Raw genomic sequence first — 22,555 nt, 5'->3', positions numbered from 1 at the left:
AAAAAATATCAAAAGTAGCAGATCTACAAGTGGATCTGCTACTTTTGATGCTTTTGTGTGACGCTGTAGTATGATCAAGTAGGGCGTTAATTTACAAAAAAACAGTTATTAGTTATAATAAAAGTTATAATAGGTTTCTGCCCGACAGCATCGATATACTGTATGTGAGTCTGTTTGAATTATATATGTGTGTGTGCAGTGTGTCATTTTAACCACTTTAGCCGTATTTTATACTTTGGCTATTCAAAAATAGCAGATCTACAAGCTCATAGCGCGTCACTTCGTGCCGCACTATGAGCTTGTAGATGTGTTTTTTTTTTTTATCGTGTGAATTTGTGCAAATCTTTGTTTGTTTTTTTTAAAGCGAAAATGTTTGTGTGCTCAGTGTGTCGGACAGGGAGGCAGCGCTGGAGGCCGCTCTGAGGCTGCTGCAGCAGTTCTACCTGGACCTGGAGAAGTTCCTGAGCTGGCTGACGGAGGCCGAGACCACCTGCAACGTGCTCATAGACGCCACCAACCAGGAGAGGCTCAACGAGCAGCCCGACACCGTCAAGAACCTGATCACACAGTGGACGGTACTGACACACACACACACACACACACACACACACACATATACGTATCGATGTTGTCGGGGCAGAAACATGGTTCCAGACCATAGACCCCGCCCACTCTCTGAGAGGACTGCCTCTTGGTCTGGTGTTGTAAATGTGAACCTAGGATTTATTCGGTACAAAATGTATTGTCCAATGAGAGTCGGAGGTGGGGGTGGGGATCCCTTAGGATTGGATTAGGGAAATTCTAATCCCCTCCCCCTTGTGATCACCTACACTGGAGCCAATGCCAGACTGAAGCTCCATGCAGCTTCAGTCTGATAATCAGGCTACTTATCTCCATATTTGAATTTTTTGTGTTTTTTGCCCTACTTGATCACTCTACTGCGTCACACAGAAGCAGCAGATCCGCAAGCTTGAAACGCGGCGCGAAGCGACGCGTTTCGAGCTTGTCGATCTGCTGCTTTTGTTATTTTTAAATTTGAATTCATATTAGAATTTGAAGTACAAGAAACTGAAATGGCAATTTGTGAAATATTTGGGTGTGATGATGATGAGTATTGGCTATGCTGAGTGTTTTGCTTGGAGGCGGTCGGCGGTCCCTGTCCATCTCGGGGACGCCTGGCTTGAGATTTTGAGGGCAAAAAAAAAATTACAAAAAGAGAAGGCTTGCCTATAGGGGCGCAAATTGGGCTAGATCCGGCCCTTACCATAGAAATACATGGAAGACTGGCGCTGCCATCTCAAAAGGCGTTCAAATGTGGACAAACGGCTCCTTACTTGTGTGAGTGTGTGAGTGTCTTGCTCACAGAAACATTGCAGAGGCTCGAATTGGCGACCGTCCCATATTCACCAGACAGTCCCTCTACCCACTCAGCTATGACTGCCCCCTCGCTCCACCATTCAACATTTATATATCGTTGCTGTCTGCATGTTTTAAGTTTCTGTGTTTTGTCGTAAATTAACGTCAATTAACGTTAAATGTGGCGTGAAGCAACGCCTATTGAGCTTGTAGATCTAGCTATTTTTGCTACTTTTGAATTTGAACCTTGAAAAGTAACAGTTTTGGACATTTCCACATGACAGAGACAATATAAAAAACAAATAATTGTATGTTTATTGTATCAATAGAGTTGCCCGTGGCAGTGCCTCCACACTGTGTTGTCTGGTGAACAACAAAATAAATGCCCTAAAGGCATGATCTTTGCGACGGAGAACGGTAGCCTTATGTGACTTGTTGTCCCAGCTGGTATGGAAGGAATGCTGACCTGGCAGCGTGCTCTCGTCTCATTGGTCGGCGTTTCGGCGGCGCTCAGTGTTGCTGCATTGTGGGAGTTTGAAGAGAAGGCTCTGTTCAGCCCAGGAACATTTTGTGACCCTCAGCTTTTCACCCTGCGCCCACACGCTCTTTCTATTAGACAGCACACACACACACACACACACACACACACACACACACACACACACACACACACACACACACACACACACACACACACACACACACACACACACACACACACGCACTGTCTGCCTGTCTTGCTGTCTCTACATTCACTTGTCACTTCCTTCCCCGTCTCTCATGTATATCCATGTATGCACTTACGTACGCGCACACACACATAGACAGACACGCGCACACACACACACACACACACACACACACACACACACACACACACACACACACACACACACACACACACACACACACACACAGACACGCGCGCACACCATCTCTCTTGCGCTATTCCGAGTCTCTCTTCAAAATCCATGTGCAGGCTCACACGCACGCACACACACACATACACTGACACACTGGTTTCTCTGTGAATACAACAGTGGTACTGTATGTAGTGTGCCTACTTGAGGGAGACCGTGTGTGTGTGTGTGTGTGTGTGTGTGTGTGTGTGTGTGTGTGTGTGTGTGTGTGTGTGTGTGTGTGTGTGTGTGTGTGTGTGTGTGTGTGTGTGTGTGTGTGTGTTCCAGCATGTTGCCCTGCACCATTACAATTAGTCACACACACACACACACACACACACACACACACACACACACACACACACACACACACACACACACACTCTCACGCATGCATGCACACACACACACACACACACACACACACACACACACACACACTCTCTCTGTCTGTCTCGACATATTTCTGCATAATTGTCTGATTCATGTCCCCTTCCCTCCTCTCCTCTCTGCTGTCACACACACACACACACACACACACACACACACACACACACACACACACACACACACACACACACACACACACACACACACACACACACACACACACACACACACACACACACACACACACACACACGCACGCTCACACGCACATACAGGGACACACACAATGGCTTGTACGCAGCCAATTGAATTGGTTAGTCCATTGTAAGGGGACCCAGAGAAGGAGCGTATAACATGTGTTTTTTTGCGGCTCTGGTCTGACGCGGGACGGTGGGATAATATGCTCCGCAGGAAGGTCTACCATGTGCAGGTTGGGCCGGTAGGCAAAAACACAGATCGCAAACAAGTACGTGAAATAGGCCTACTGCCTTGTTTCTTTGATTTAAAGTTATCATTTCTAAATGCGACAGAGTCGCGCGCCGTAAATAGCCGACCCACAAGCTCACAACGCGTTGCGTCGCAACACGTTGCGAGCTTGTAGGTCGGCTATTTACGGCGCGCGACTCAGTCACATGACGAAGTATAAATTAAAGGGATATTTCACTTTCAAACATGTTTTGGGTCATTTTTTACGTCTGCCCAGGCTTTTGTGAGGACCCCAGAACACCCGTCCTTGGTTCTGGTGACTGATATTGTCCTTCTAATGTGTGAGGGGGGGGGGGGAGTGTTTTTTCAATTATTTTTTTCATTTCATTTTATTAAAAAAATGTATTATATTTTTTTAATTTTCCCCAAAAATACATTTAAAACATATTGAAAATAGTCATTGAAAAACATTATGGTTAAAATGGAGTTTGAAGTTACAATAGGTTTATATAGGAAGGGGGCGTGTCTGATAAAATGAATATCAAATACCGGTATCTAAATACGGAATCAAGCTACTTAAAAACTGTGGTGCCCACAAAAACCTGAGTAGACGTTAAAATGACTCCAAAAATGTTTGAAAGTGAAATGTCCCTCTAAGCATGAGACTGCTGGCGTTTTGAAAATGTGACATGTCACACCTGAAATTATCTTAGCAGATTTTTGTATTGAATATTCATCAATACTTGTTGTCTCTTCTAAATTGATTGATTGATTGATTGAATACTTTATTAACAAAGATTGTTAACTGTACAAGTACTACAGTAAAAGATGATGCTAAAAAGGTAACGCAAAAAAAAACCCAGGGGCTTGTTTCTGTTGTGGTCCATTGTACTCAATTCATCAGTAAGACATACATTACATATCAGTAAAAGCTCCAGTAGCTTTTACTAGGTAGCTTTAACTAAAGGTAACTTAACAGAAAAGGGACTACCAAGGTGTTCAAAGTTATTCTACTAAGCCTTACAATTAGTAGCCTTATTCTACTAATTGTATTCTAAGGTCAGCCATTGTTTTGGGTTAGTTTGGGTAGGGAGTAGATATTATCGTTAATGGGTTTTGGTATGGCGTTCCACGTTTTGGTGGCAGCATAGTTGAACGCATTTTTTCCCCCAAATGATTGTCAAACATTTGGGTTTGGAATTCCGTGACATTTCAGGTGGTTTCAAGGTCTTTCATGTGAAGGCTGTTCCACTGTGAGCAAAATGCCTCACATGCTGAGGATGTGTTCGCTTTTGTCAGCGCTCTTATTTCAGACTGAGAACTTTTCTACAAGCTTCTATCACCTACTGTTTTAATTAGAAACGTGTTAGCGAGGCTAACAGGGTATTTTTAAGACTCTACTATTAAGGTTGTATGCAGCAGACTCCCGCGGAAATGTACTCTGCCATTCGACTTGGAGAATGTCTTTGAAGTGAATATGAAAAGCATTATGCAAGTCCTTTAGTTAAATACAATGGATAAATACACTGGCAGAATTGTACTCAAAAGATCTCCCGTTCAAAAAAAGCTCTGGTCTGCTTAATGTTGGTCATTAAGCAGGAATTTGGTGGCCTTACAGCAGTGGTTCTCAAACTGGGCGTCGGGACCCCCAGGGGGGTCCCCAGATTAGGGGTGTGCCGATATATCGTCCCGCGATATATCGCGATACGTTTTCGCGACGATATGTATCGTTTTGGGAAAAAAAAATATCGTTTTTGAATTTTTTTTTTTTTTTTTTTTTATTTTTTTTTTTTTTTTTATACAATCATGATAATCAGGCATGCAAACGTCCCCGAAGTGAAAAGAGTGACAACATGTTTTTTTTTTCGGGTCAGGTGTCATACTATTTGGATTCAAAACGGCTATTGTAGCTGAAAAGCTACAAGTTTGCATGTCTGAATAATGCAAAAACAGAATTATTTGTTTGCATTTTCTTTTTTTCTCCTCCATATATTTTCATAATAAAAAAAGTGCGTATCGTATCGTATCGAAATCGTATCGAAGTTGTGAGCCAAATATCGTATCGTATCGTTTGGTGAAATTAGTGTATCGGCACACCCCTACCCCAGATGATTAGCTTTAATGTGCAACATTATTGTTTTCTCACTCAACAGTAAATAAACCAACATACAGTAGGCCTATAAGTGTATACAGGGTATCTGCACATTTCTAAAGTGACAATTTAATGACTTGTAAGATCTTTTTAATACCTCAACAACAAAAAAACAAAAACAAAGACCATTACTGCATCAAACGTAATCAACAAACTATACAATAAAAACTGGTCAAACATTGACCTAATTGTCAAATGCTATAAGAAAGAGGCAAAATTGTGAAAATAGCAGATCTACAAGCTCATAACATCTCATGACGGTGTTTTGAGCTTGTGGATATGATCATTTTGGGGCGTCACAGCCTGAAAAGGTTGAGAACCACTGCCCTAGAGTGCACCGCCATCTTTTGGCTAGAATAAGTCAAAAGATGGCCACCCCTCCACAGCCCTTAGCAGAAAAACTACAGCTTATTTTTCATGACTTTGAAACCACATTTTTATATACTCAACACATGTGTTTAATCATTCTAAATTGGCTGGGTGGTTTATAACATATTATGCTGTGGTCTTAACATTTCTACATATTTTTTTTACATAATGCAATATATAGGCCTACTCATACTGGGTTAGGGTACTTCCTGTTTACAGGGTCTTTAACCACTTAACCTATATTCTTTACTTTACAGTTCACAGGGGTCCCCCAGGGGTCTATACTTGGTCCTCCCCTCCGTTTGTTTCCCCCGCTACACCAAATCTCTTCATTTATGCAGGCAAATTGCATGCCTCGTGTGTGACCTGAGATCTGTAGTTTAAACCTCAGACCCATAGCTTTGACCTGAGATCCCTAACTTTGACATTTTAATTTCTTAACCCATTTAGACCCGAGGCCGATTCTAAAAACGGCTTCTCAATCCTGACCTAAGTTTTCTGGAAAACTTCAAATATTTATTCAGAAATTACTATATATACTGTACATAGCAACAAAAAAGCCCCAAAAGAAGTTCCCGTCCTGAAAGGTATAGTTACAAATAGGGTTTCCCGCCCAAACGGGTATGTAACAACTGCACCATGTGTCTTTTCTTATTATGCTGTTGCTCACATTTTAATGAGAACAATTAGAAAACACGATGCAGGTGATGAACTCCCAAAAGCGCCAAATTAGCATCAACACTACAGGGGTCTTTCTCTCATAACCACATAATCCCAGCATGCTGTGGTTTGATCCGTGTTCCACGTAGCCCCCCCCCTCCTCTCTCTCCCCTGCCTCTCTGTGTTTAATAACGCACAAATGCCACATCTCCTGAGGCAGCCATAGGGGAGCGGACATAGTTTTTTTTGTGCTTACAGGAGTGGTTACGCTCTTGTAGGTATTTTACCTAGTTTAATAAAAGATATCCCCTTTAGCTTACAGCCACTAGTTTTCTTCGGGTCCAAGGCTATGATAAAAAAATATATAATAGAATTCACTAAAACATGTATCACATAAGATAGAATATCGCTGTTGTCGGGCAGAAATGAATGAATTTTCAATGCACCATATAGTTAGCGACTATAACAACAGACAGATGTTGATTGCAGCAGTAAATGGTGATTTATTTTCTTGTTTGTATCCTTACACAATCAGACCTCCTATTGTTATGGTATTCACTGCTGTTGAGAAGCAAGGTCATAGTTGGTGAACAAATGTATGCGAGTTTGTTTTATAACACCCCATCTGCAGTTCTATGGCAGCAAACACAACATGTTTTCATGCTTTAACATTTTCAGAAAAAAAACATTTCAAACATTTTTTTTTTAAATTGCATCAATTTCAACAAAATCTAATTCCTTGTATAGCAGATAGGGGTGTGCCGATACACTAATTTCACGAAACGATACGATACGATATTTGGCTCACAACTTCGATACGATTTCGATACGATACGATACGCACTTTTTTTATTATGAAAATAAATGGGGGAGAAAAAAAGGAAATGCAAACAAATAATTCTGTTTTTGCATTATTCAGACATGCAAACTTGTAGCTTTTCAGCCGTTTTGAATCCAAATAGGGCAATAGTGTGACACCTGACCCGAAAAAAAACAACATGTTGTCACCCTTTTCACCTCGGGGCTGTTTGCATGCCTGATTATTTTGATTGGTGTATCGTTTCAAAACGATATTTTTTTTTTCCAAAACGATACATATCGTCGCGAAAACGTATCGCGATATATCGCGGGACGATATATCGGCACACCCCTAATAGCAGATAGTGAAAATAGCAAGTAGTGAAGATTGAAAGTCGATAAAGTTCATTGTCAATGCCAGTGGTGTAAAGTAACTAAGTACATGTACTCAAGTATTGCACTTAAGTACAATTTGAGGTATTTTTTACTTTACTGGAAACAAATAGCAGATCTACAAGCTCTCAATGCTTCGCATCGAGCTTGTAGATCGTCTATTTAAAAAAAAAAAATGTTTATATTTTGAACTTGTAAAATGGGACTTTCCGCAATGAGTACTTTTACTTTTGGTACTTTTAAGTATATTTTTAATGCCGATACTTTTGTACTTTTACTCACGTACATTTTGAATATCGGACTTACTATACTACTGTAACAGAGTATATCTACATTGCAGTATTGACACTTTTACTCAAGTAAAGACATGTAGCACTTTTTTCACCACTGGTCAATGCACTGAATTAATTCTGCGTGTGTGTGTGTGTGCGTGTGCCGTGTGTGCGCATGTGTGTGTGCAGGAGCTCCAGAATGAGATCGACGGCCACACAGAGATGTACCACTCCCTGGACGAGAACGGCCAGAGGATCGTGTCCTCGCTGGGGGGCTCCGAGGACGCGGGGTTGCTGCAGAGACGGCTGGACAACATGGGACAGCGCTGGAACGACCTGCGCACCAAGACCGTCAGCATGAGGTACAGCTACAGCGTTGGGTCTCAACGTGGGGTCCTTGGGGCCTTGGGGGGGGGGGGGGGGTAGGGGGGTTCCAGGGGGTCCCCAGCCAAATGTGTTAATATAGCGTCACAATCATTTTTACCTTTTATACTTCAGCTATTAAAAAAAAATAGCAGATGTACAAGCTCATAGCGCGGCACCGAGTGCCGTGCTATGAGCTTGTAGATCTGCTATTTTTTTTTAAATCGTGAACGTTTGTGCAAATCTTTGAATATAATATTTTTTGAAGCGAACATTTGTAACTCAAATCTTTGCTTCTGGGGGGGTCCCTGGAACAAACATTTTGACATGGGGGTCCGCGGCCAAATACATATAATTTTGGGGGGTCCTTGACATGAAAATGTTTGAGAACCACTGAGCTACAGTAACTACTCTACTAACAGCATATAGGTGACTTGTTGTTGGTGTCAGCAGAGAACGAAGGGGGTGTGTTTGTATGTGTGTGTGTGTGTGTGTGTGTGTGTGTGTGTGTGTGTGTGTGTGTGTGTGTGTGTGTGTGTGTGTGTGTGTGTGTGTGTGTGTGTGTGTGTGTGTGTGTGTGTGTGGGTGCTTCCGTTTTCAATGCACTAGACCAGAGGTGATCCTCAAAGTGGGACCCTCAGCGGTCCTTGAGAGGCTTGCAGGGGGTCCCCAGCCAAATTAGTTGATACAGTATCACAATCATTTGAACCACTTTAACCGTATTCTATACTTTGGCAGCACGTCAGTTCAATTTGGGGGTCCTTGGCATGAAAACAGTTGAGAGGGAGAACCGCTCTGCTAGACCCCTGGGAGATGGCTTGCCGAGTTGGGAGCATAACACCTACCATACATACCATGTGTCTTAGGGTTGCAATTATTTATTTGCAATTAATTCACATTAATTTAGCTATTTGAGTCATTAGTATATCTACAAGTAACTTATATGTGTCATATGTGTTATATGTGTATATCAGTTACTTGTAATGTTGTGTGTATATATACTGTACGATAGAGTCGAATAGAAAAGGGCTATACTGTATTGCACATCATGGAAAATAACTATGCTGTACTGAACTAGAATAGAGTGAAGTAGAAGAAAAGATCAAATACTAGAATAATAAAGAAATACATCACATGGATGCAACTGGGACGCACCATCAGTGCCGTAGCCCGGGGTCATAGGGTGCCTCGGGTCTCGCAACATACAACATACACCCTCGCCCAGGTGACCCAGCCAGGGTTGATCAAGCCCCGACTTACGTCCCAGTAGCACCCACGGTCAGTCCTATAGGGAAAGACAGGGCCACTCAGTCCGCTTCTCCGGAAGTACTCTGCCGGGATTCGGGGAGGCTCTGGCACGTGGAGGGACTAGGCAGAAGAAGAGAAGATCAAATATCGATATAACAAAATAGAATAACTACAGATAGAATAAACCGGCATGGACAAATAAGCAGGAGCAGAATAGACAAGACTAGACAAAATAGAACAGAGATCACAATCTCAAAACAATCTCAGATAATTGTTTTGTTATCACATATTGAGATAACTGCACTGCAGTGGTTTTCACACTTTCTTCGGTTACAAATTTCACGGAAATAACACGCTGTGTTGATGTTTTGAGGCATTTTGTTCAAAACGGACCTATCCTGCAAACTTTGGAAGCCAATGTTAGCCAATCAGGATGGAATATGAAATATCGGACACATCCGTCTTGATCACATGACTATAGAGATACTGTGTACCGATGTGTGTGATTTTTGGACAGAATCTGAAGGAGTAATAGCAAAAAAAATATGTTTCACAAAAGTCAGCCTCCTGGTGGCGCTCTAAAAGGCAGATGTGAAAAATTCTTGGCAGAGGTTCGGCTTGGACAGGTTAAAACATTCTCGGCCATGCCTTTCTGTCTGGTGGAGACACTATACTAGAAGAGAACATTTTGTAATTACATTACAAAAGAATAAAATAGAATAATCAACAGTACCAATATAAAAATAACAGCAGCAGAATATACAAGACCAGACAAAAATCGAAATATGAGAATAGTAAACAATTTTGTGCGTTTTTCCTCTGTGTCGTGATGACATTTCAGTCTCAACGCTGAAGTGATTTTTATTCGGCGGTATAATTATACGCCGTGGTGTGACAAACGCATGTCAGAGACAGACTGCTTATTATCTGGCTTGTTGATATGAGGTTGCTGTGGAAGAGACAGCCGGGGAAATGTTTTGATTTGTAGAAAACGAGCGTCATGGGCGTTTAGCTTTCTGAGAGATGGTTGAGAGGCCTTCTGTCATCAGGGCTACGCCGAGAATAGCTCTGAAATGACGCGCCGCTACTAGGTTGATTTTAACCCATTTAGACCTGAGGCCGATTCTACAAAATGTCTCCCAAATCCTAACAGTTTTCTGAAAAACTCCTGTTGCCATATCAGTGGTGCTCAAACTAACAAAAAATGTCAAGGACCCAGAATGATATGTATTTGGCCGTGGACCCCCCATCTCAAAATATTTTGTTCCAGGGACCCCCCAGAAGCAAAGATTTGAGTTAAAATGTTAGCTTAAAAAATATAGAATACTAGAGTTTCGGGGGGCTACGCCCCCCTCAACCCCAGCCGCGCACGGGGCCCAGGCGTGTGTATATAGGGGGACCCAAATCGCCGGAGTGAAACTGTGGAAAAGTTTTTTGAAAAAGGAAAAAATTTGAAGAAATAATATTTCTTATGTTTCAGGGGGTCCACAGGGGGTCCGCGGACCCCCTGATGGTCCACTGACCCCCTGTGGAGTGTTGGGACGCGCGGGGACACCCCTGGAACATTGCGGACCATTTCGGTGTTTTTTTTTTTTTCATGAAGGTGGTTGCTTGTTTCTGGCGCAGGCTGTGCAAACCTGGCAAGCCAGCGCATGCTGCCGCACGTTTAAGTGGCGTAGCGTCATGAGGGTCAGTGGGGCCGTGGCTCGGTCAGTGAAGACCCTGTAGTGCGGATGATATGTGGCATAGAGGGGCAGATTGTAAATCCACAGAGGAAACATCCGTGGGCTACCATTGGTTCAGCGATGTGTGCGGTCGCCCTGCGGCCCCTCCTCCTCCACCAATGTGCAGTATTGAGAGCCCTGACGTCACAACAATTGGAGCGATGGGCACTGCACTGTGGTTGGTTAGGGTACACCTAGGGCCCAGGTAGAACCCAGTTAAAGCCTGCATGGGCAAACCCAGTTAGGACCCGCCTTGGTCCCACATAAACATGGCTAGTTGGGGCCCACCTAAGGGCCAGGTAGAAGCTACTTATAGCCTGCATGGGCATCGCAGTTGGGACTGAAGTGGATGCCGCTGACATTGCTGACATGGGGTCGATATGGTTTAGCCCACCTTGAAACCATATGGGAACTACGCTGGCATGCTGGCTGTAATGCAAACGCTGCATCATACCTGCAGTGTGTAGTTTGATGTTGTGTGTGTAGCAGATATACCTGCAGTGTGTAGATCAATGTCCATAGGAAAGTCAATGCCCAGCAGTGTTTGTTTTTCCCCAGCAGAGTTTCTAGTGTCTCTGTGTCTCTCTGGAAGAGGTTGCACATGAACTCTGCAGCCGCACTGAGGCGCTCCAACACAAACACTCTGACATTAAGCTGCTTCACACAACAAACATCAGCACCACGCTGCTGTTTGTCCAAAAGACACAATATCTGCTCTCCCACCGACGTCATGTGTTCATTTATCGACAGCCGTACAGACTCCTTTTGACACATTTTACGTCGTTTATCCAGCTCTCACTGACTCTCCACATCGGGCTGTTATTTTGCTGCGATCAAGTCAACGATGTGAGAGATTAGCTATCACAGACGGACGGACAGGGGGTGAAACATAGTCTTGCGCCATGCCTTTCGGCCTGGCGGAGACAATAAACAACCGAAAGTAAAGGAAATGGCCATTTCTGCAACAGAAGTAGTCAATAAACTATGCTATGAAAACATGGGCCACATTGGCAAAGAATGTAAGAAAGAGGCAATCATGTAGGAAATAGCCGATCTCCAAGCTTACAAAGCCTCTGAACGTGAGGCGTTGCGAGCTTGTAGATCGGCTATTTTCACAATATTTACTTGTGGAACGGAGTCAAACAGAATGGGGGGGTCCCGGGGGGGGGGGGGGGGGGGGGGCGGCGTGAAAGGGTTGATAAACACTGCTGTAATCGGAGCGAAATTATCTGAAATTACTACATGACCATAATGCAGGCTAACATGCGTTGCACGGGGCGGTCCTGCCATTACGTTAGTTACTGTAGTTGCTGTGGAGCTACATAGTTCTCCAGAAGACACACACAAACATACACGATCTACAATGGACGAACTGAGCAGCAATATAGACATTCACCACACGAACGTGCATTGTTGACAAAGTGATTGCACAGCCGCTGCAGGCATGACAACCAGGTTAGCGTTAGCGACATGGCAGCTATCACAGCGCCCTGTCCGTCGTGCTGCAACTGCCTGTGATGGCTACAGCAGTAACAGCAAGCTGTCTGCGATGCCATTGTCTGGAGACTGCTCTTAGCGTGACACGACCAATGAGAGTGAGCGCTGTAGTTGTTGCTAAGATACGGTGGCGTCTCTGCCCCATAGCTTGTAGATCTCTCACACATGATTGGCGTAGGCTGCGTTGCCAGGTCTGACTTTGTGTCTAAGCAATGGTCGGCTGATTTTTGCGCGCCTTTGGGCTCGTTTGCATTGTGCGCACGGCAGCGCTTGTTTAGCGTACGTCAGCGCGACGTGGCAACGGACGTGGCAACGTGAAAGGTGATTGGCTGGTGAAAAGAAACACCCGACGTTACACCAGAAATGGTGCCTGGAGAAAATGGTGACCAAAAAAAAAGTTTGGAAAAAAAGGAAAAAACCCCCGCAGCGGCTGCGTGCTGTTGTGGTGATGAGGTCGTGCGCACGGTAAACGGTACGAAGCTGCCTCCCCTTCCGTTTTGTCCGACATTTGGTGAGTAGAATTAATTATGTTGCGCGGTGGAAAAGGTGTATTGAGCAGTGAGATGTCCCCTACGCGAGGCGTAAATTCAGCGCGGCCGGCGTGGCGAGTCAGTTGGCGACATGTGGTCTGGCGGTGCGTTGTTTAGTCGATAACAGAGCTGTGGGGTGTGGACACCGAGGGTGCGGAAGTTGGTCGCCATTTATATAGTTAGATAGAATATAGGCCTATATGCATTCAAAGATTAGCATTTTTCAAAAACGTTTAATAATAGCAGATGTACAAGCTCACAGCGTGACACAAAATGACGCGCTGTGAGCTTGTATATCTGCTATTTTTAATAGCCAACGTATGAAGTATAAAGTGGTTGAAATCATTGTGATATATATTAACACATTTTGCTGGGGGACCCCCTGGAACCCCCTCAAGGACCCCTGGGGGTCCCCGGACCCCATTTTGAGAAGCCCCCCTTTTCTAAATCTCTCTATATATATAGCTAAAATCTAAAATGACACGGATGCTTTGCCGCAATAAATGGGTTAACGCTAGCGCCGCGGCTAACGGTGTTGACAGCAGCGTTCCGATTGGGTGAGACGAGTGGGACAGGATGAGACAGGATATATGGGGTACAACAAGGGAAGAATAAGGTTCTATCTTTGGATCTATTTTTTTCATATATTTTCTTATACTGGCGCCTGATTTGTACTTAGCTTAGATCTACAAGCTCCCGACACGCCATGAGCTTGTAGATCGGCTATTTTAGGTGCACAACGCCAGCGTGCAACCAAGTATAAATCCATATTTGAGCCGCAAAAGCAATTGCTAGACTATAGTACTATTATAGTGAGGCTGTGTGTTTGTGCATATATGTCACTGTGCACATTCAGGCTACTCAATACAACCTGAACAACAAGGCCATGAAACTATTGAAGTATCTGACATACCCACCTCTTTAGACTCGCTTTAATTCCCTGCCTAAACCTAACCAAACCTCACTTTCTTCCTCTTAAGTCTTAGCCTTTTGTTTTTAGCCTTTTTAATGTTTTCTTTTCTCCTAATAAAATTGTTTTTCAGCTGTTTTGTAAACGACTTTGGGTACTAGAAAAGCGCTATATAAGTCTGATGTATTATTATTATTACTCTATTGGTGCAATTACATTTCTTATGGAGCAATTTTCCCACTTTTTATCTGGGTCTGTTTCCTTGGGGTTAGGAAGACATTGATTTAGTAGTGGAGCTAGAATTAGGTGTTAGAATTAGCGTGCTTGGTAACACATCCCTGAAGCCGATTCTACATGTCTCCTAAATCTCAACAGTATTCTGTGGTGCTCAATCTTTTTCATGTCAAGGACCCCCAAAATTATATGTATTTGGCCGCGGACCCCCATCAAAATATTTTGTTCCAGGGACCCCCAGAAGCAAATATTTGAGTTAAAAAGGTTTTGCACACATTTTCATGATTTTTCAAAAATAGCAGATCTACAAGCTCGTAGCGCGGCACTCGGTGCCGCGCTACGAGCTTGTAAATCTGCTATTTTTGAATAGCCCAAAGTGTAAAATAATGCTTTTTAGCTCAAATCTAAAAATGACACACTTCCAGGTCTTAATGGGTTAAAGGTTTGCCACCTCAGAATAACCTGTGTGTGTATGTGTGTGTGTGTGTGTGTGTGTGTGTGTGTGTGTGTGTGTGTGTGTGTGTGTGTGTGTGTGTGTGTGTGTGTGTGTGTGTGTGTGTGTGTGTGTGTGTGTGTGTGTGTGTGTGTGTGTGTGTGTGTTCAGGGCCCACCTGGACTCGGAGATGGCTCCGTGGAAGCGGCTCCACATGTCCCTACAGGAGCTACTGGCCTGGCTGAGGGTCAAAGGTCAACACCTGGAGCAGGAGCCCCCAGTAGGGGGCGACGTCCCCGCCGTAGAGACGCAGCTAGACACACACCGGGTAGGGCGCACGCACACACACACACACACACACACACACACACACACACACACACACACACACACACACACACACACACACACACACACACACACACACACTCTAAAACTGTAGAAAACATGGTAAGACTGTATATTAATTACAAACCTTGTTATAAGTTGTATGCATAATTATTACAACACGTATAACAAGTGTCATTACCTTACACAAGTGCATAATAATGCATTATAAATGTGCTTTTATAGTGTATTATAGACCCGACCTTAATATATAGTCTTACCGAGAACATAAGTCTTGCTACCACATGTAACCTCTACTCCTGCCTGGTAGTGTCAGTGCCCTCCAGTGACCTTCTAGAGTGTGTGTGTGTGTGTGTGTGTGTGTGTGTGTGTGTGTGTGTGTGTGTGTGTGTGTGTGTGTGTGTGTGTGTGTGTGTGTGTGTGTGTGTGTGTGTGTGTGTGTGTGTGTGTGTGTGTGTGTGTGTGTGTGTGTGTGTGTGTGTGTGTGTGTGTGTGTGTGCGTGCGTGCGCCAGTGTGGGTGCGTTTGAGCATCAGTGTTTCCTACTACACTGCAGCTGTGTGTGCGTGTGCAAGTGTGTGTGTGTATTTTTCCTATCCTGGAGGCGTTTTGGTTGCATTCCATGGACCTTATTAGCCAGATTAGTGGGATCCTTGGCCTCCTTAGGAGGACCATAAATACATGTCATTGTCAATTCACTGCTTGCTTTGTCCATACTTGAACATAGATTTGTTTATCCACCACAAGTCACTGAATCATCGCAGAACTTGTACCTGAATAATGCAGCCGATGAAAGCTGGACAAAACTGCATGTCGTACGCTGTTCGGGTGGAAACCTCGTATGTCCAAGACCCTTCCTTTTTTATTATAATTAAAAAAAACGTTTGTAGCAGTGAAAATAGCCGATCTACAAGCTCACAACGCGTCGCAAGGTGACGCGTTGGGAGCTTGTAGATCGGCCATTTTCACTACTTTTGTGTGACTCTCAACAAAGTTGAGGCGTTAATTTACGGGAAAAACTTTGAGATATGGAGATATGAGGTTTCTGCTCGACAGCAACGACGTTTAACTGCATCTTTTCTCCGGAGACTATTTTCGTTTGCACATTTCTTATCAATCTGCACTTCAAAAGATGTGGTAACTAAAACACACATTTTTTTTTTTTGTTCTTTATTTACCCAGGGTAGTAGCTGAGCACAAGTGCTCATTTTCAGCAACGCCCTGCACATAGAAACACACAGACAGACAGACACATTAAAACCTGGGAGCTGACTAGTACAACCACAGTCTTATACTGTTGGCCACTACGCAGCTCCACTGGAGCAGTTGGGGTTCAGTGCCTTGCTCAAGGGCACTTCAGTGGTGTTGGGGAAGTGGTGAACATTCACTTCCCCACCCAGACTTTTCCTGCCGGTCCGGGGATTCGAACCGGCAACCTTCCGGCAACGAGGGCGCTCCTCTAACCTTTAGGCCACCACTGCCCATGATATCATAAAATAATAGACATAGATGTTGAACTTCCTGACGTATAGTTGATATTAACGTGTCATCACCCCGCCTCTTTGAGAGTGTTGAGCTGGTCGCTCATTTCCAACTTCATTCAGTTTCTACAAAAAAAAAGAAACCTAGCACAAAAGACTCATTTATACTTCTTAACCGGTTACAAGAAGAGTGGGCACTAAGGAAGAGTGGGCACCTCGATGTAGAATGTTCTGCTATTTTGTCCCAAAATGTAAAAAAAAATAATATATTTGCTAATGTAAGTCTACATGATGTGAACATGCACGGTACATCATTATCAGACTTAAATGTACTCTTCAACTTCTTGTTTATGCCCAAAATGATTGGATATACAGGTTTTGTAGCAATTTTTTTTTTTTACAATTGATGAAATATTAGACCTTAATTGTCAAATGTTCAATCATGCTCTAATCATGTAACATGACTGTTTTCCAATTATTATTATTTTTCTTTTACTGTGTGGACCAAATAGCCAATTTTACATTGAGGTGGCCACTCTTCCTGTAACCTTCTTAACCACATGGACCCTAGTGTCCCTTTTCTGGGCATGTCATAATAGGCGAACATCGGGCGAGAATAGGCAAACATAGATTGGCTATTCTTAGAGATTTGGTGTAGAGGGGAAAAAAGGAGGGGACCAAGTGGTTAGTAATTGATTTTCAACTAAAAAGTTATTTAGTTGAAAACTAGTATAGCCTACATTAGAATGTAAGACTTGATGGACAACACAAGTCACCCAAGCAAGTTGAATACCTTTACATGAGATCAATCCAAAGTTACGGAAAAACATAAAAAGTTAAAATATGAAGATAAGAGGTTTCTGCCCGACAGTGACGATATATTCTATGGTCTGTGCTAAAACGTATACCCTCGCTAAAATGAAAGGAGTCCAGCTGGCCCCAGTTATGTGATTCATTTACTATGACCTGACCTCCCATTCGAAATCCCGCCAAACGCACTCTGTCAACTAGAATATCGGAGGCACTATTATCTGTTCTAGGTCACCTTTTATTTCCTCACGTAATGACAGTATGACACGACTTGGCAATCACCGTTTCTTTTAATCACATCACTTTTCTGGCGTCCGGACGAGAGCACAAACTCTGATGGAGTGTGCTCTAGCCTTGTCACAAGCCACAGCTACAGCCAAGTCACACTTTCAGGAGGATAGGGGACCACTTTACAGTTGATTAAATCGGTCAAAGCTCTCGATTTGAATAGTCATGAACCTCCCCCTGTGTTTGCATCTTAACATTGATATAACTTAAAGCTTCAATCTGGACTTTATTTTAATGAATACAACGCTAGCCTTGGATCAAGACCGTCATAGATGTATTTTATCGAGTCTAACTTTTACTTTCGTATCAATGATAGTCTTGGTCTCTACCCCCTATAAGTCACTGGACATCTGCGCGGAATGCCCATACTGTACTTCTCAGTACATGTAAAAAAAAAATGTGCGACGCGTTTCGAGCTTGTCGATCTGCTACTTTTGCTATTTTTTGAGTGGTGCCAACCACTCCTACATTTGACTTTGTCCGTGTGTCCGTATGTCCGTCCGTCCGTATGTCCGTCCGTCCGTATGTTTGAGCACGGCTGATTGGTCAAGCTTCACGTGACACGTGACAATATGTTGTCACGTGTCACGTGACAACATATTGTTGCTGATTGCAACACAAGGATGCAACCAGTTACACTTTCAAAGGCACCACTCTCTTCACACTGGGTGTGATTTTTAGCGGCGCTAGCCGCTCTATACCTTTAGGTATAGAGCGGTAGCCCTCTATACCTGGCTTTTGCGTCAACGTTCTGATTGGTCAGACACGTCAACAAAGTGATTGGTCAAGGTTCACGTGACACGTGGCTATAAACACATTATAAACACTTATTGATGACAAAATGTATCAAAGGCGCCGTTACCTTCACACAGGTGTGATTTTTTATTTTAATCCTGAAAAGTAACTGTTTTGGACATGTGAGGTTTCCGCCCGACAGAGACGAAATCAAATCAACGGGTAAAATACAAGAAAACAAACACAAACAAAATGGAATAAAACAACGGAACTGACATAGAAAGCTAAACCGCTAAGAGAAAGGACTTGACATAAAAATACATGTTTTCAGAAGTGATTTAAAATAAGTTTTTTTGCTATAGTCTCAGATCCTCAGGCAGGGCATTCCAAAGCGTTGGTGCCTGCGCTGCAAAAAGCCTGATGGCCCCGGGTAATGAGGCGAGACTTATAGAGACTACCAGGAGAGCCCTGCCTGAGGATCTATAAGGCTGTGCCCAGGCTTATAGGAGATCAGCATTATCTGAGATGTAGCTGGGAGCCATGTCCATGCAGGGCTGCAAAGTCATCTTAACCCATCAAGACCTGAGGTCGATTCCACAAAATGTCTTCTAAATCCTAACAGTTTCCTGAAAAAAACGTATGTTGTTATAATATCAGTGCTGCTCGAACCTTTTCATGTCAAGGACCCCCCCAAAATGATATGTATTTGGCTGCAGACTCTCGTTTCAAAACATTTTGTTCCAGGGACCCCCAGAAGCAAAGATTTGAGTTAAAAATATTTACGTTAAAAGTATATATATATTCAAAGATTTGCACAAATTCTGACGATTTGTCAAAAATAGCAGATCTACGAGCTCATCGCGCGGCACGAAGTGACCCCTTATAATGCATTATGACCAGCACTTACAATACTTCATACACCTTGTTGTAAGTTGTTATGCATAATTATAAACATTTAGAACGAGTGTTATGAAGCCTGCATTATATGCGATTATAATGCATTATATAGACCGGCTGATGGCAATAATGAGAATAAATAGTGACAAATAAATTGTCGATACTACTGCAGCATAACAAGAATAATATAAGTGTGTGTGTGTGTGTGTGTGTGTGTGTGTGTGTGTGTGTGTGTGTGTGTGTGTGTGTGTGTGTGTGTGTGTGTGTGTGTGTGTGTGTGAGACAGGGTTTCAGGAGGGAGCTGAGAGCTAAGGAGCCGGTAATTAGCAGAGCGCTTGACGACACGAGAGTGTTCTTGTCTGAACTTCCCAGAGACACACCTTCACCTGAAAAGAGAGGTAAAGCACGAACACACACACACACACACACACACACACACACACACACACACACACACACACACACACACACACACACACACACACACACACACACGCGCACACTCACGTACACAGAAACATCTCTGAAAACAAGTTCACATTCATTTTAGAAATGGTACCCAGGATACGAGCTTCCAGGATATGATTTATTTGACATCTTCGAGCTGGGTCAATTACAAAACATGTGCCAATTATAAAGCACTCTCTGACAGAAAGCAATTTATTTTTTTTTGCTTTAAGGGGAGTTGGAATGACGGCTTGTTAATGTGTCCTTTCAAGTATAACCTAGATCCATGTTTCATCACCTTCTTGAAATAATGTTTTTCAAAATAACAGAATAAACCAAACTCACTCTCTCTGTCTGTATGTGTGTGTGTGTGTGTGTGTGTGTGTGTGTGTGTGTGTGTGTGTGTGTGTGTGTGTGTGTGTGTGTGTGTGTGTGTGTGTGTGTGTGTGTGTGTGTGTGTGTGTGTGTGTGTGTGTGTGTGTGTATATATATAGTAAGAAGGTGATGGTTTGAAAAGGAAGACATTTGTGATCGCTGAGGAGTGAGGCGACACTTTTATTTAATTTAATTTACCGTAGGTTGTTTAAAATGAGATTGAAAATGACAAACGAAAGAGGAGAGGAACATTGTAAAAACATGTTCTCAGTCTGGTCTTAAGTCTGTCTGTACCTTATAGTGCTCACAGTTATACACCCATATACACTAACATGCACAATCCCAATGTGTGTGCGCGTGCACGCACACACACACGCACACACACACACACACACACACACACACACACACACACACACACACACACACACACACACACACACACACACACACACACACACACACACACACACACACACACACACACACTAGTGCAGTGGTTAAATGACTGTTGACTTGTTGTTCTACCTGTCAGTAAAGTCATGCTGTTTGTGACCTTTCACTGTGAGCTGTGAGAAAGCTTTTAAGAACAGCGGGGGTGAAAACCCCGAGCACTTAGCGTCGCTGTCGGGCCCAAAGACCTTGTAACTCCACTATTTCAACTTTTTAATGTTTTTTTTGTCACTTTAAAGCCCTCTACCTCGTCGTAAAAGAGTGTCAAGCAAACGTAGTGAAAATAGTAGATCTACAAGCTCACAACGTGTCACATCGCAACACGTTGTGAGCTTGTAGATCGGCTATTTTCACTATTTTTGAAAGAATTTTGTTCTATTTCCCGTAACCTTTTATGGACAAACAAGTATTCCACCCGTCAGCGACGGTGTATAGAAGCTGAACCCAGGCTGTGTTTTAGGCCAGCATGACATATTTTAAATGTTTTTAATGACATATAAAGTGCTCTGAAGAACGGTCTTTAACAAACAACTTGGTGGCACAAAGTGCTTTGGCATATAAACGGGGGTAAAAAAAAAAAAGTCACTTTCTTTGATTTATTTTTTTATTGATTTCCTTTTCCTTTTACGCTCTGCAGGAGGCTAGCCGAGCTATCTATGAAAGAGTCTGGACGTGTGTGTGTGTATAATAATGTTTTTTTCCTGTTATGTTAAATGATAAAACAAGCTCGTAGATCGGCTGTTTTCACTGCTTCTTAAACATTTGTTTTCTAAATCATGGAATTTCTTAGATTAAAAAAAAATAATAAAAAAATATAAATTAATAGTTGCTCTTTGTTATGTTTTGAATTAATAACAACTAAAAACAAAAGCAAAAGCTAGAAGGTCCTGGGTTCGATTCCCGCGGGGGAAACTGTGGGCGCTGGGGGCGTGTTCTCTCCTCCGCGTCATCAGTGCCCATACCCTAGGTGCGGTTGGTGAAAGGGCCTTTTTGTGTGGAGTTCGCATGTTCTCCCCGTGTCTCCTAGGGTAGGTACCCTCACAAAAAAAAACATGCAGTAATCCTGGTCTCTATACTGCCTCCCCCTGGTCAGCCGGGGCGCCTAATGGAGGGGAAAGGAACTGGTAACGTGTTCCTTCCACGCGCTACGTCCTACCGGGGAAACTACCCGGGTGATAAGCAGCGGCCTGCTCACTCCTCATGCATTGAAGTAGGCAGAGGCTGTCAGAGGGAGAGTAGCGCCCAGGATTACAGCGTAGGCAATTGGCACTGGGTGGAAAAAATGGGTTACAAAAATTGTGTGATAAAAGTTTAGGAAAAATGGGGGAAAAATGAAGGAAGGAAGGAAACAAAAAAAATCTAGGGATATTTCCTCGCCGTGACCCATAAAAATGTTTTGGGAAACTGTGTGTTAAAACCCTCTGACCCCTCCCCCCCCCCCCCCCCCCCCCCCCCCCCAGACATCAGCCCGGAGGAGCGTGCCCAGAACGTGGGCCGGGTGCTGCGGAGGGAGTCGGACGACCTGTCCCGCGGCTGGGAGGGCCTGAAGGGCGACTCGGACGACTGGCAGCGGCGGCTGCAGCTGGCCCTGGACCGCCTGGTGGAGCTGCAGGAGGCCCAGGACGTGCTGGACGGCCAGCTGAGGCAGGCCGAGATGGTCAGGGACGCCTGGGAGCCCGTGGGAGACCTGCTCATCGACTCGCTGCCGGAGCACATCGACAAAGTCAAGGTTCTTAGTTTTTACACCCCGAGCAGCCAGCCCAGCTCTACCTTTAACCGATTAAAGGGATAGTTCACCCCCAAAATTAGTTTTTTTTTTACTGTCGATTAGTCACCCCATGGAGACTTGAATTTGTGGATAATTTTTTTGTTTTTGTCGCATTCCTAAGCCAATCATTTTGATGACCGGCAGCGGGTTCCGGTAGGAGACACAAAGAGTCTCCTTTGTGTCTCCCACCGGAGCCGCTGCCTTACCGGTCCACTGGTCATCAAATTATTTGCTTGGGAATGCGACAAAAAGCGAAAAAATATCCTTGAATTCAAGTCTCCATGTGGTGACTAATCGATA

General features: G+C 43.6%; 1 protein-coding gene across 6 annotated transcripts in view; it reads left to right on the top strand.

Annotated features, from left to right (window-relative positions):
- The window catches only part of dmd (dystrophin), a 555,891-nt gene that overhangs the window by 441,864 nt on the left and 91,472 nt on the right, over nt 1-22,555 (top strand). For all 6 annotated transcript variants that reach the window (XM_084050679.1, XM_084050677.1, XM_084050678.1 and 3 more), the window contains 5 exons: nt 386-575; nt 7,905-8,077; nt 14,826-14,982; nt 19,499-19,610; nt 21,948-22,216. In XM_084050679.1, coding sequence (XP_083906805.1) covers nt 386-575; nt 7,905-8,077; nt 14,826-14,982; nt 19,499-19,610; nt 21,948-22,216 — 901 coding nt within the window. The remainder of the gene's footprint in view (nt 1-385; nt 576-7,904; nt 8,078-14,825; nt 14,983-19,498; nt 19,611-21,947; nt 22,217-22,555) is intronic.

Source organism: Gymnoscopelus microlampas (assembly GCF_963454915.1).
Source record: "Gymnoscopelus microlampas genome assembly, chromosome: 24".
Lineage (NCBI taxonomy): Eukaryota > Metazoa > Chordata > Actinopteri > Myctophiformes > Myctophidae > Gymnoscopelus > Gymnoscopelus microlampas.
This window is presented reverse-complemented; position numbering and strand designations above follow the sequence as displayed.